Genomic DNA, 13896 nt, shown 5'->3' with positions numbered 1-13896 from the left:
TATCATTTGAATGCTCTATTTTTTTAGATTTGCATTTGGTCTTATCATTTTTTTTGCAATGTTAAAAAAAAATTAAAATTTAATTTTGATCCTTCTATTATACTTAATTTTAATATTTAAGTTTAATGTCTAATATAATTTAATGTAATTAAAATATTATGTAATTATATATGATTTTTAAAATAGGATTACAACCTTCAAATTTGTACGTGGGATGTGCAATTGCAGTAAGGACATATAATGATGTGATATGCAGCAAACTGAAATTTTAATACACTTGGTGAATTTGTTTGTATTTGTTTGTAGCAATAATATAAAATCTTAAAATATTTTTGTAATGGATTGTTGGCTGTCGTCCAATATGCAGGTTACTGTCTTTGACCCTGCAGAGATGTCAATGGCCTTCAGGCCCCAATTCGTCGCATAGATAGTGGTTCCGTTGTTTTTCTAGGTTTTGTTTATACCCAAATAAAGAAATATTACACTACGGTCCAAAGGTGAAGAAAAAAAAAATCAAAGGGTGTTTTAGAATTTTTTTTAATTTGAAATTTAAATTTAATTATTAACATTATTTTTAAATTAAATTTGTTAATATAATATTTTAAAGAAATATTTATTTAGTAAGATAATAAATTTAAAATTAACAAAATAATTTTAATTGTGTTAATAATTAAAATATGAAAAGTTAAAATAAAAACATAAAAAACAAATTAAAATGGACCACCTATCATTTTCATTTGGATCATTACTCTTTTATTTATTTATTGCCACTTAATGTATTGCGTCAATGGCCCCCCAAGCAAGTCTACGATGGTTGCATCGCATGAACATTCTCTTCATATATGGTATGTTACTTTCTTTTGTTTAATTGTACAAATTTCAACATAATTATTGAACTTAATTCACGAGTTATGGATTATGTTATTAAAGAAAAATGTTTTGATTTATAAAGTGTTGTCTTTATTACAATTCATACAATATCATGACACATTATATGATGAAAGATGGTAAAAACACTATGAAGATTTTTATATTAGGAATTAATTGCATTTTTTTTATTTAACAAAAAGAAGAAGAATAAATTAAAATTAGTATTTGTATATTACATTAAATAAAAACTAATCACTTCTTTTAAAAATTTATCTATTTTACTATTAAAAATTAGTGTGGTGATGAATAATCATTTAGCTTTTTAATAGTAGAAGCGGATGAAATTTTTAATAGAAAAATCTATTTACTCTTTCATCAAATGTGTAAAAATAATTTATCTATTTTTAAGTAGAGAAAACAATATGCAATTCAATTATTAATACAAAATTCTAATTATTAACTAAAATTTTCACTGTTATTATTCCAAAACATCATAGGATAATGCTTTTTTTTGCACACTTTAAAAGAAACAGCCCATCACTAAAAAAAAAAAAAAACCTCAAACTTTAAACTTAATTTAAAAGTTAAAACCCATTTGGCATAATCTCTAATTGACCTTTTTGCAATCGAGCCTTATTTCTCCATTGGTACCAGTCAAAGGGTTTAAGTTCCCCATCTTTATCATGGCCTTTGCAAAGCTACTAAAGAACTGGCTTTGACTGCTTGCAAATCTGTTAACAATGGCCACTGTTTCAGCCCCCTTAGTGGAAAACAATTCTTGGTCTGTTTGAAGCAATCCCCTTTGGTTTTGTAGGTTCGAAAAGTACTTGTTGTCGAACGTAAGCGAACTTTGTTCATCGAGATCGATCAAACTTCTAGTGTCTCCGCCTTTAGGACATCGTTGTTTGAGTGTGTTTGCGTATGTCGCGTTGAGGGTAGGATCGGTTTTCCCCGTTTTGTTATTGAAGTTGTAGAGTCGGTCCATGAACGCCGCACATCGAGCCCTTCCGAATGTGTGAACACCTAAGAACCAACCATCATGAAAATAAAAATTAAATGTTTGTTTATGGAGTGATTTGAAAAAATCTTTTCAATAGAAAGTAATCGTACCGGACAAAGCGACTAGATCAGTAGAATCAAGTCCCACGCTCTTGAACAAGGTTGCAATATTAGCAAGGCTCTCGTGGCCGGTCGGGATACTTCCGGTCCCTTCCCGGTGCGCAGTCAGACTATCCCTTCTCCCTAACGGAACTTGCCATGTCGGACCTCCACCCTATATACAAAACATACTCTTTAAACAACATTGTCTTACTACTAACCAAATCAAGTAAAAGTACTATAGAGACCCTTAATAAAAAAAATAGCAAATTAATTTTTGTCCCATAGATCAAATAACAAACCTGAACTTTTGTTAAAATTTTTATTTATTTTCACTATTATAAACCGGTTCATGTATGTAAACATGAAATATATATAACACATCATGTGTAACAATTTAATTATTCCGCTAACTAAACTTATTTTTAACCATAATTAAAAATGGAAAACATACCAAAGAAACAGAAATTTGAGCAGCAAGTGCCAAAACATCGGCACATGAGACGACACGAGGGCAAGCTTTCTCCAACGCCGTTTTGATATCGTCGATAACTTCATATCCCTCCGTCGAAAGGTTTGGGGTCGCCGTTTTCTCACCGTCCGTACCGTTCAACAGTAACGAAGCATCACAACCCTGCATGTATATATATCACCATGAGTGCATGCATGTACATATATACATACATATAATGGAACAAATATTATGTTCTTACATGAACAAAACAATCATGAAAATGAAGGCGAACGATCTTAGGGAATATCCAAATATCATTTCCTTGAGCTTGTTGCAGCACATTACTAACAATGGTGGACATATTAGGGCAGGTTTTGGCATAAAAGGTGGCACTGAGTTGAGCATTTGATGCACCCAGCATTATTGTTAGCAGAAAAAGAAGGGTTGTAATCATATGAAACGAAGCCATTTTTTTTGAAGATGGAAAATGAATGAGATGCTTTAAGAGACGCCATTGAAGGTCCTTTATATAGAGGGTAGAGAGGCTTATAGCTGGGGGGTTTAGCAAGTTGCATCTTGAGTATATCTGCTATAGGGTGACTACTGACTTGCAGTGTGAATCATGATTAGTTTTAGTAATATTCTGTGATAATCAATAATGCAAACGCGTGTCTGCCATCTTTTTTCTTTTTATTTAATTTTTGACTTTCAAAGCCTAACATCTGGGGTTCATGCATGTCTTTCTTTTTAAATATCATTTTACACTGTTTTTCTTTACAATCAAGACCTAATCCAAATGTAGTTATATATATTAACGTAGGCTTACTTGGGAACAAGAGCAAATCATTACCGGGGCTGGAACAAGGGCTGATAATACCTCTGCCCTCCTAAAATGGTAAATTTTTTACAGAGACCCTTCAAAATTAATGAAATCACTTGTTAATATATTGATAAATTGTAGGTTACCCTCTCCAAAATTTTATTATTTATTTTTAACCCTAAAAATCAACATACACCACAATAAATAATCTTTTTATAATTCGAACCTAAACAATTTTAAACGGTAAACATCAATCAATAAACCATAATTCGATTATAAAAGATTATTTAAATGTAAGTGATTATAAAAAGTTATTTTAATAAAACGACAAACTCTAGGGCTTTTATAAAAATTTTCTTATCTATCCATGATGAATGTCTATTTTCAAGTTGAGAAATTACTGGGTGGCTTCTCACTGCAGATTCCATGGTTGCAAAAGTTGACCAATAATTTGGCTTCTTTTTGCTGCTGACGTGGAATTGGTAGACTTAGTTCCATTATATTTTGTCCATGCATGCATGTGGATATATATATATATATTCATGTGTGTGTGAACAAGGCTTCTTATTCCTTTTAGGTCAAATGATGTAAACAAAAAATACTATGCATGTATGTTATTTTTAACACCGCCATGTACGTGTATATCTCTTTTGTAGTGAGCTTTTTATTATTATGTTAGAATATATTTTATTATACGTTAGATTATCAATAATAAATATATTTATTAAAAATTTATGTAAGAGTCGATGTTTTGATTTTAATGATAAAATTTTTATACCTAATTTTTTTATTAATTTATATAATAATATAATTTTTTGTAAAAATAATAAATTTTAATAATTTATCAACTGAATTAAAACTCGGTTGATGAGTCACTTCAATTCAATTAATGATTTTATTATAATAGAGATTAAGGATGACAATAGAGCAAGATAGAATTACTAAATTCATCATCACTCTTATATTAGTTTACTTGTCCCCACAACTCACTAAGGTGAAGCTATAAATTCTTTTAGGAGGTTGAAATTAAATTATATATTTTTACGATAGTAAAAATACAGTTTCACCATTTTAATAAATTATATTTTTATAATTGTTAAATGATTAAATCAAATTTTATCATTTTGGGGCTAAAGTGCAATTTTACCTTTATTAATTTAAATTCTTATAATTTATAAAAGGGCCTAAATGATATAAAATAATTAAAATACTTTCAAATTAATATACTTTATTTTGTAAAAAATTATATAACATAATCCAACTAAATTAGTACTCGTTTGAGTTTTAATACTAACTCAATGCTTAATATATATAGTTAATCTTACGTATAACAATCACCCACCATAACAATATTTTGCAATAACAACAAAGTTTTTGTAGAACATAATTTTTTTATATTTTATTTTAACACTCTATAACAACTTTTGACTTATAACAACAACATCCATAGTTACGAAGTACATTATTTATTAAATTAGTTTTTTATAATATGTTGTTTAAAATTTTAACTAAAATTATAGTTATTTCATATAAACAAATCTATTAATTATTATTTATTAAATGAAAATGGTTTTAATTAAAATATTGTTTCAATAAAATGATTAAATTAATTATATTTTATTAAATGAAAAAATCTTCAATAAGTAGAATTAAAAATATCAATTCAATAAATTATTAAGTTCCCTAATTAATCATTCTACTATGAATTTGGAACATCATAAATCTATAAATAGATTACTTGAATTTAATATCTCGTTATAAATTAAATTATTTAATTTGATAACTTATATTGATGAATTGAACTTGTTAGATTTATGAAGTTTATAATTGATCATGTGAAATAATGTAAAATAAAATATGCATAAAAGCAATAATGCATGCACCTAATATACGTCTTTTAATTTCGTTGATTCGATTCCCATTTTTTTTTTCTTTTTTGAACTTAATTTTGACTTTCTTTATTTGATGAAAATTCATGATATAAGTTCAAGGTAAGTTTACAACAATTACCTCTCTATAACATCTATAACAATATGTCATTATAAGTGTAAAACAATTACCACAAAAATTGAGCAGACAAATGAAGTTGTTATAGAGATGATGCACAATATAAGAAAACTAATAAAACGGTAAAAGTACAATGGATGCCCCTGTACTAGTAGTTAAATTGCATTTTGCTCTTTTATTAAAAGATAGACAAATTAATCATTATGTCATATTTAAATGTTACAGAATGGGTTTTATTTTTTAAATTCAATTTGAGTAGATACTAAATATAAGTAAGTGGAGAATAGAAAGGAAGGATAAATGAGGGGAACAAATAATTACAGGGAGTACTCTCCGTCTTTCTAGCATTCGACACAAGAAAAGGAATTTCATACACCCTTTTCTTGTGTCGAAATAATAACAATTCTAAGACCATCAAAGATTTCTATTCTTAGTTTCGATTTTTCCAGATTTTTCAAAATTTTTATTTTTTTGATTTACTAATAACAGAATAAATAATAAAGATAATATAATAAATATAAAATAAGTCGAAATAAGTATAATATACTACTTAATGGACAATCCAAAAAAGAAGGAATCTTTACTTTTTTTTTATTTATAAAATAGAATCAAGGTGATAAACTTATAAAATAATTTCAAATTTTAATGAAATACTAAAATAAATAGATTAAGGCTAGACTAATCTAGAAAAGATTTTATTGATATTTGGTTTGACAGAAAAAGAAGAAAGAAATATTAAATATATATATATATTATATTATGTCATCCAATTGACTGATTTCTTTTTATCTTTTAACATTGAAAGTATGGATAGATATTAGGAATCAATTAATTAAAATTAAGATAAAAAATAAATTAAATTTTTTATTAAAAATTCCAGATATTTATGTTGTTAAGAATTAATTTAGCTGATAGAATAAATAAACAAAAATACGTGTTGATATAAAAATAGATAAAAATTTTAATAGAGGAATGATTTTGTTTTTTGATAAATGTAAGAGATTAATTTACCCCATTTTTAATAGAATAATTTTGGGTACTATAAAGTAATTTCGGGCGATAACCAGAGCAATATCCCCGTCAATCCACGCGCCTACGCCAAGATGTTGAAACAATGTCGCTCTTTGCTCTCCAGGTTCAATTTTTTAGCTTACATTCAAAAACCCTAATTATATTGTTTTACTTAAAGATTTATGGTGCTTGAGAATGAAGAATCGAAGTGTTTATTCTACTATATTACATTGTCCCCTTCACTCAATTTTTTTTTTTTGTTACTTTCTAAAACCTCAACTAAGCCCTAACTTCGTCTTCTTCCTCTAAACCCCCCAAAAAATATCTTCATATTTCAGAGTTAGAGGTTCTGTTTTTTTGGGTAAATATTAATTTTCATGGATTTCATCACGTTCAGAGCAAAGGGTTTTCATTGTTCTGCAAAAATGACTTAGTATTTCTTTACTTTACAAATAAAAATACGGCCATTGAACCCTTTCTAGTTGAGTTAGTTTTTAATGATGTTTTCACTGCAAACAGGTCACTGCAATCTGCGAAATGGGGTGATGGCTTTGAATCCCGAGCTGCCTTTTCAACTTCTCTACAGGATTTCGCTGCTACAGGTATCGAATTGTCCCTCACTTTTGCATTTATTTCACAAATATTGATTAACCATAACTCGTGTTTGTTATTATTATTTTTCATATATATGCAGGAAATGCCAATGGTCGTGTGTTTGCTCCTTATACGATATACAAGGGGAAAGCTTCACTCTCTATTTCTCCTGTTCTGCCAACTTTCGTTAAGATGGATGTATGCTCCCATTGCCTTTCCTAAATATTTGTAGTTATTATTTTCCTCACGTGGTTTTCATTTTAGTGAATGGTGACTTTCATTTGCCTCGTGTTTGCAGTCCGACATTGGTGGCCTTAAAGTTAATCGCCGTGGTTCCATGATGTTGACATTCTGCCCTGCTATTGGAGAGCGCAAGTACGATTGGGAACAGAGACAGGTAAGTATTTCTTATAATCCTATCTGTTTTCCTCATTGCACTTCTAATGCATTGATAGATAGAGCTCATATTTAGCATACTCCCAGCTGGATACCTTTTGTTTATGATAACACTTTCTCTTGTTGCTCTTGGCCTTTGCATAGTATGTTGCTAGGAACACTGATTTTTAACATATTGCAGAAATTTGCTTTGTCACCGACGGAGGTTGGGTCTTTGATAAGCATGGGTGCTCATGATGCCTCTGAATTCTTCCATGACCCTTCAATGAAATCAAGGTTAGTTTTTCGCACTTGTTTCTTTTATATATTCATTTTGTTGGAAGCAATTCTAATTTCCATTAACTTTTAGTGGCACATTTGTGTGCTTCAAAAATTAAAAAAATAATAACAAATGGAAAAAGCAATGCTTGCATGCAAGGTTTTTCTTTTTATATATATTTAAGACAAATTATTTCTGCTACAGCAATGCTGGTCAAGTAAGCAAGAAGTTATGTATTAAGGCACTTGATGGCGGTAATGGCTACCTGATTTCTTTGAGTAAGTACTCTGTTCTAATTTCTTTCTTTGTGTTCAACTTTAATGTTGCTCTCTTTCAAAGCAACTTTACCTTTTGTTGTTGCTGTTGTTATTTATTTGCTTGTCCAAGAGCTGGACATTACTTCCAAACTATTTGCAAGAAAGAGTAGCATTACTGTAAAGAACAAATACTTATATGAAGCAGTTTAGGAGTGTTTCATCATCACCAATGGTGCTACACATAGTTAAAAGTTGGTATTTTGATGAGATCAGGTTGATCTCAGATCAACACTCAAGTAGTTGTAGTGGACGGAAATTTACTATTGGTTGCTAGAACTATGTTGCTCCGATGCTTCATTTTTCTTGAAGTACTCGTGTCCAACACCCGTGTTCTCCATATTTTTGGACATCGATATGGTAATATGACCCTCCAAGATCTTTCCAAATACACGAAAAAACTTAGGTATCTGACATATGCCTCTATCTGATACTAGACCCAAGGCCCAATAACAGAGGATGGGAAGAGGTTCTTAGAATAAGGTTGGCAAATAGTTGGATGGGGACAATTGGCGTTTTAAGTGTTAAGAAATTTCCTAAAATAAAATAGCATCAAATAGTCTGGACGAAACATATGGTATCATTTGTATACTTGATAACATTGTATTACTGTGAAAGGAGAGCAAGCTATATTTTGGCTTAACTTTGAAAGAATAGTGAGTGTTGAGTTAATATTTACAAGAATAATCTTGGCAGGACAGGTCTAGGAATCAAGGGCATAACTGTGTAGGACAATACTAATCTTTATTACAGCTTTCTCTGAGATCGCTTGAAAGGATAATGGTTGATTGATAGAGATTGTGTTAGAATAGCTACACTCATGGGAACATAAAATTCTGCTATGTATGTACATACATCTAGGGGATTGGTGACCTACACATGTTTGTTGTATAGAACAGTTATGAGACTTTCTTGGACCAAATGTTCGTTATATACCTTGTTTAGTGCCTCAAATGCTATTTAGGCAACTATAGGAACTTAGCTTCTTATAATATGTCAATTATGTTCATTTATGCAATCATTATCACCTACATATAATGTAATTTGTTTTTTGAAAAAACTTCCCCTTTAGAAGTAAAATCGATTAATGCTTGAAAAAGTAATAGATCATTTTCTCCTTAGGCATATCGGCAATGCTTTGTTTTTGAAGAATTAAGACTTTATGATGGAAGTGTAGAACAACCGTTCGTTCTTTCGTTTCATTTTCTCCCCAGTACTATGTTTCCTCAATTTTAAGCAACTATTATCCGTTTGTTATTGAGCAAGGCAATCCACAAGAAGATATGGTAACTGGTATTACATTTATTTCTTTGTCAGGGTGTTCCATGTAAGTTTTAACTTCCTCTGTAATTTCTTTGCAGCTGTTACCAACAACATTCTAAAATCAAACGAGCGCTTTAACATACCTGTTACAACAGCGGAATTCGCAGTCTTGAAGACAGCATGCAGTGTATGTTATGATGACTAACTCAACTTTATTGCTATTTCCCTGAATTAATGATCTTCAATAAATATTGTAGGTATCTGCGTGAGATCACACTAGAAATCTCTAAATTACCTTAGTAATCAGTAATTAGGGCTAGAACTCCTTTTTCAAAATTCTACAATGCTTGAAAGAAATACTTTTGATCTCACATGTACATACATGCGCACATACAAATTAGAATGTCGAATGCTTTACATAGTTTGCAGCCTATTTTTAATGTGATATTGGACTTCCACTATAGAAGAGTAATCTTGTCATTTCAAAGCTAGACATAGCATTGAAGAGCTATGGGACTTATATGGCACTTAAAATAGGTTAATATGTTCTTATATGATAATTAAATTTCATGATATGTTAACATTGGTTTTAGTCAGGCTGAAATAATGTACCGGTAATGACCATAGATTATCATAAACCTTGTTTGAGCTTTTCTTGGGCATTATTTTTAAGTGGGTTGGTTCGGGTTAAATTATTTGCTCCCTTGCTATGCGGTTGTAAAACGAAAAGAGCTTTTGCTATGTGGTTTTCCAATGTTGTCACAGTTTGCATTGCCTCACATCATGGGTTGGGATCGGTTGACGAATCAGTCACCTAAAGGCATCAAGGGGAGTCCTTCAAAGGTGAACTCAAAGCAGCATTTCGATTTGGAGTGGGATAGATGAAAGTGTAAGTATAAAACTATATAAAAGTTTTTTAGCATTGCTTTTCCTTAGTTTGCTAGTATGGACATGCTGAACTAGAGGTTCTCTTTTTGTCAGTTAAAAGCCTTTATTATGTTAATTTTTACTTTGTGATGAGCAGTGCTATTATCTGTCATGTTTAAAGTCTGAACTAGACTTGCTATATGCATCTTCTACTATATTATATTGGCACTTGTTTTGTTTTCGGTCAAATATGCTGCCGGTCCTTGTACTTTTGTAATGTTTGATTTTTAGCCCCTTTACATTAAAATTTTAAAAATTTAATCTTCTTATTTTTTTAATTAAAAAATTCTTATGTAATCGTGGACACCGTTTCATTTAGTTCATAATGATTTACCTCTGAAGTCGGTATCATTAAATGAGTATATATTGATGGTAAATTTTGATGGAAATACTAATGGTGTTTGAATTAACTAGTTTATTGCAAATGATTTTATAAAATACATAACCATTACACAGAATATTAAGCTTACAAAAAGGGAGACTTATAAGCAGGGACAATATGGCTAATAATTAAAATTTTGGAAGGTTAAAAAATGCAGCTTTCTTTCACTTGGCTAAAGCTAAAAAATGATTAAATTGAATTCTCTGTACTTAAAAGGGATTAAAGGTAAAATTATATCATTAATCAGGAAGACCAAGGTCTCTATTTACATCCCTGCTTATAAGTATTATATTAGGTATAATAATATTTATAATTTATAATAATGTTGATTGATATACTCTGCTAAACAATTGTACAAAAATTACAAAATTGAAAACATTCCCCCTTCTCTTGCCTTTGTAAATTATGAATCATGTTCCTTTTTCTCTGGAGCACCACTGAACTTGGGGACTAGGAACTTGAACATTGGCAAGAATATAAAGTAGAGTGTGCCCAAAACAATGGGTGCTGCAACAAGCCACCCCAACAACTGCAACCACCAATCATATTTCAAATGAGGGACCAATTTTCTATATAATATATCAAGGATTATAATTAACTTAATTATGATATCTTTATGTATTACACTCAGGTTTTCTTAAATGATTTTTAGTCATTGTATTGCTAATACCAAACATGACAATGCTCAAACATCGACCCATGTTACTTTTAGTTAACCCTTAAGGAATTAAAATAGGATTTAGGGTTTAATTGAAGGAACTTATTTGAACAATTCAATTAAGTCCAAAGGCTTAAATGCAAATAAACCAAAAGTTGGTTTGCACTTAAACCTAGATTAGCTGCCCCTTATAAATTTTTTGTATTTCAATCTATGATATCACCAAATACCTTCAATAATTTCCTAACATTTTAGGGTTAGTCACATAACAAGTTTTTAAATTTAAATTAATTACAAAATATATATAATCAAAATTATTGTGCTTGGAAGACCTCGTCAGATCAACCACAAAGACCTTATTTGGTTAACCACTGAGATAACCATATCAAGTACTGTATGGTTACAGATAAATAGGCTATACTCAACCAACATGTGGCACTTAAAAGTCCCACTGGCTTGAGGTTGCATAAACCTTTCCCATGACTTAGTTGAGGAGATTAACTCCCAGCAGAAAAGAAAGCTAATAGAAACGAGAGAGCTCTTTTCACTCACTCCTAGAACACAGTCAACAATACTAAATGAAACAAGTTGTGATATCAGATTAAACCAAATACGGACTGGAATTTTATTTTTTTTAAATTGGATCATGACCCGATCTGATCCACGAACAAATGTATTAGAAGACAATGTGATGATGTTGAAAAGCATGACAGATAATAAAGTGACACATACAGAGGGAGGACAATACATAAAGTAAAAGAGAAGGAGAAGGGGAAACTTACAGCACGGGCAATACTAAAGAGGAGTTCGGTTGAAGCTTGGCCAGTCAATACTTTGTTTAAAGCATCTGATGTTAATTCAAATGGCTCCCCACCTGTAAGCAGTTCCCCAAACCGCAAGAACGGCACCATAAGGCTGCACAACACAATAAAAATTAAATATTTGTAACAAACATATATATAAGATTACAAGATAATATAAACATGATACGAGTATAATAAAGTATATAAGATTACAAGATAATATAAACACGATATGAGTATAATAAAGTTAAGATGAAGTTGAGTATTTTGTGTCGGGGATTGAGATAAAATTATAAAATTTTAAGTCATGATTTGACCTTAAATTATATTCATTTTTTCATTTTGGATATTCGAACTTTTTTGTTGTGCTTTAATACTCAAACTATCATTTCATCCCATTTTACCCCTAAAATTTACCATGTATCACATTCTAATTGGCTTTTAGGAGGTGAACTAGAACGAACATGATATTTTAGGTACTAATGTGAGGAAACGAGATAATTTATGGTCAAATTGTGACATATGCCAATAATAAAATTTCAATTTTTTGTGTTAAAATGAATTAAATTGAATGAGAGTGGTCAACAATAAAAGTTTTCCATTTAATCAAGAGGCTAAAATTCAAGCCAAACTTTTTATGGAATCACTAATATAAAAATTAAATGGTTTAAAATGATAAAGTGTCGTATCTGCTTAAAACTAATCAATTATTTTTTTCAAATCCGTATATAATATTTTAAATTATAATTTTTTCCTTTTAAATAATATCCGAATTTATTATCTCATATTATATTCTAAACACATTAACATTTACCTAAATTTATACTATAAATTGCGTAAAGCAAAGCACATGAAAAGCTTTTAGTTAAATATATTCAAAAGACATTGACCCTCGATAGATTTGAGCTTTACATAAATGACCAATGATTAATATAAAAAATAAATTATTACAATCTCAAAATATTATATAAATATATGCTGTTAATGAAGGGATAAAAATGGTGAAAAAAAGAAGCACCTCAACTCAATAGGGGTGGCAATGAAGTTAGCAAGCATGACTGTTGGAGAATGGGCCAATGATCCCAACACCGCTATTGCCATCCCACACATCACCACTGTCACCCCTGCATTTCCCATTCCCCATTTTTCATTTTTTTTCTTAATTTCTTCAAATATATAAAATAAAATAAATTACCACAAATTGGAAATACTCCTATAGTAAGTCCCAAAGCTGCAGAAAAGGCCAATTGCTTGGGTTGTGCTCCTCTGCAATTTCATTTTATACATTCATGTATAAAAATTTATTATTTTACTTATCATAATAAAAATAAAATAAAATAAAATAAAAACATATATATTTTAGATTACTTGCGGAGGATTTGGATCATAGGATCCACAATCTTTTCATTCAACCACCCCTTCACTGACATTGCTATTCCAACTTCAATTCAATTCAATCCCCAACAAAATTATGAGAAATTTCTCAGATTTTTTTCAATTTTTCTCTTATCTTTAATTTTAAATAATAAATTTATGTAAGAGGAGAAAGTAAACTATAAATAGTATCATCGATTACTCCGGATCATTTTTAAATCAATAATTAATAAATAATAATAATAATTCTATTTTAGTTCTAAATATTAAACAAGCCTTAGAATTTGAGGAGGTAATTTAAGTCTACAAATAAATTGAGATAATAATTAAATGTATTATGATTGAAATTATTTAGGGTTGAGCAAATTATGCAAAATAAATAGCTTCGTGCAACAGCTGTGCTGTGTATATGTAATATATCAAATACGTAATGGCTGATTTTGGAAGATAAATTTGAATTTTTCGATTCTAAATTCATTTGTTGTATAATTTATAAAAGTAAAAATGTATACATTAAGAAAATTTGTTGGGGACCGAAATTAAATTGTAATTTTTATAATAGAAAAAATGCAATTTCATTCATTTTAATAGATTGTATTTTATAAATTTTAAAGAATTAAATTAAATTTTTGTATTTGGAGGGCAAAGTATAATTTTACCTTACTA

The 13896-nt window shown here is 29.7% G+C and overlaps 3 protein-coding genes across 3 annotated transcripts; 1 reads left to right on the top strand and 2 right to left on the bottom strand.

Annotated features, from left to right (window-relative positions):
- Positions 1-1323: 1323 nt before the first annotated feature.
- On the bottom strand, positions 1324-2949 carry LOC108468929 (peroxidase A2-like). The gene is made up of 4 exons (XM_017769796.2): positions 2682-2949; positions 2423-2602; positions 1981-2143; positions 1324-1893 (listed from the first exon to the last, which is right to left on the bottom strand). Exons 1-4 carry the CDS (start codon positions 2889-2891, stop codon positions 1478-1480), a joined length of 969 nt encoding a protein of 322 aa, XP_017625285.1. The 5' UTR covers positions 2892-2949; the 3' UTR covers positions 1324-1477.
- Positions 2950-6239: 3290 nt separating this feature from the next.
- Positions 6240-10202, top strand: LOC108467644 (single-stranded DNA-binding protein WHY2, mitochondrial). Its single transcript, XM_017768360.2, has 8 exons — positions 6240-6384; positions 6780-6862; positions 6955-7052; positions 7153-7251; positions 7432-7526; positions 7714-7787; positions 9185-9273; positions 9852-10202. The coding sequence occupies exons 1-8, from the start codon at positions 6353-6355 to the stop codon at positions 9969-9971; spliced, it is 690 nt and encodes a 229-aa protein (XP_017623849.1). The 5' UTR covers positions 6240-6352; the 3' UTR covers positions 9972-10202.
- A 569-nt stretch (positions 10203-10771) lies between these two features.
- On the bottom strand, positions 10772-13431 carry LOC108468482 (uncharacterized). The gene is made up of 5 exons (XM_017769362.2): positions 13225-13431; positions 13052-13122; positions 12875-12980; positions 11836-11968; positions 10772-10924 (listed from the first exon to the last, which is right to left on the bottom strand). The coding sequence occupies exons 1-5, from the start codon at positions 13284-13286 to the stop codon at positions 10799-10801; spliced, it is 498 nt and encodes a 165-aa protein (XP_017624851.2). The 5' UTR covers positions 13287-13431; the 3' UTR covers positions 10772-10798.
- Between the last annotated feature and the right edge of the window lie 465 nt (positions 13432-13896).

Source organism: Gossypium arboreum, chromosome 8 (assembly GCF_025698485.1).
Source record: "Gossypium arboreum isolate Shixiya-1 chromosome 8, ASM2569848v2, whole genome shotgun sequence".
In the NCBI taxonomy this organism is placed as follows: Eukaryota; Viridiplantae; Streptophyta; class Magnoliopsida; order Malvales; family Malvaceae; genus Gossypium; species Gossypium arboreum.
Note: the sequence above shows the minus strand (reverse complement) of the source record. Positions and strands in the feature narration are given on the sequence as shown.

What these genes read in the sequence shown, in the direction of transcription:
- LOC108468929 (XM_017769796.2), bottom strand. Translation starts at nt 2,891, where the DNA reads ATGGCTTCGTTTCATATGATTACAACCCTTCTTTTTCTGCTAACAATA. An exon ending in TTCATGATTGTTTTGTTCAT is followed by an intron (nt 2,603 to 2,681) that starts GTAAGAACATAA and finishes ATATACATGCAG; the next exon opens with GGTTGTGATGCTTCGTTACT. An exon ending in TGATCTAGTCGCTTTGTCCG is followed by an intron (nt 1,894 to 1,980) that starts GTACGATTACTT and finishes GTTGGTTCTTAG; the next exon opens with GTGTTCACACATTCGGAAGG.
- LOC108467644 (XM_017768360.2), top strand. Translation starts at nt 6,353, where the DNA reads ATGTTGAAACAATGTCGCTCTTTGCTCTCCAG. An exon ending in TGGCTACCTGATTTCTTTGA is followed by an intron (nt 7,788 to 9,184) that starts GTAAGTACTCTG and finishes ATTTCTTTGCAG; the next exon opens with CTGTTACCAACAACATTCTA. An exon ending in TCTTGAAGACAGCATGCAGT is followed by an intron (nt 9,274 to 9,851) that starts GTATGTTATGAT and finishes ATGTTGTCACAG; the next exon opens with TTTGCATTGCCTCACATCAT.
- LOC108468482 (XM_017769362.2), bottom strand. Translation starts at nt 13,286, where the DNA reads ATGTCAGTGAAGGGGTGGTTGAATGAAAAGATTGTGGATCCTATGATC. An exon ending in AGGAGTATTTCCAATTTGTG is followed by an intron (nt 12,981 to 13,051) that starts GTAATTTATTTT and finishes TGGGAAATGCAG; the next exon opens with GGGTGACAGTGGTGATGTGT. An exon ending in TCTTTAGTATTGCCCGTGCT is followed by an intron (nt 10,925 to 11,835) that starts GTAAGTTTCCCC and finishes TGGTGGTTGCAG; the next exon opens with TTGTTGGGGTGGCTTGTTGC.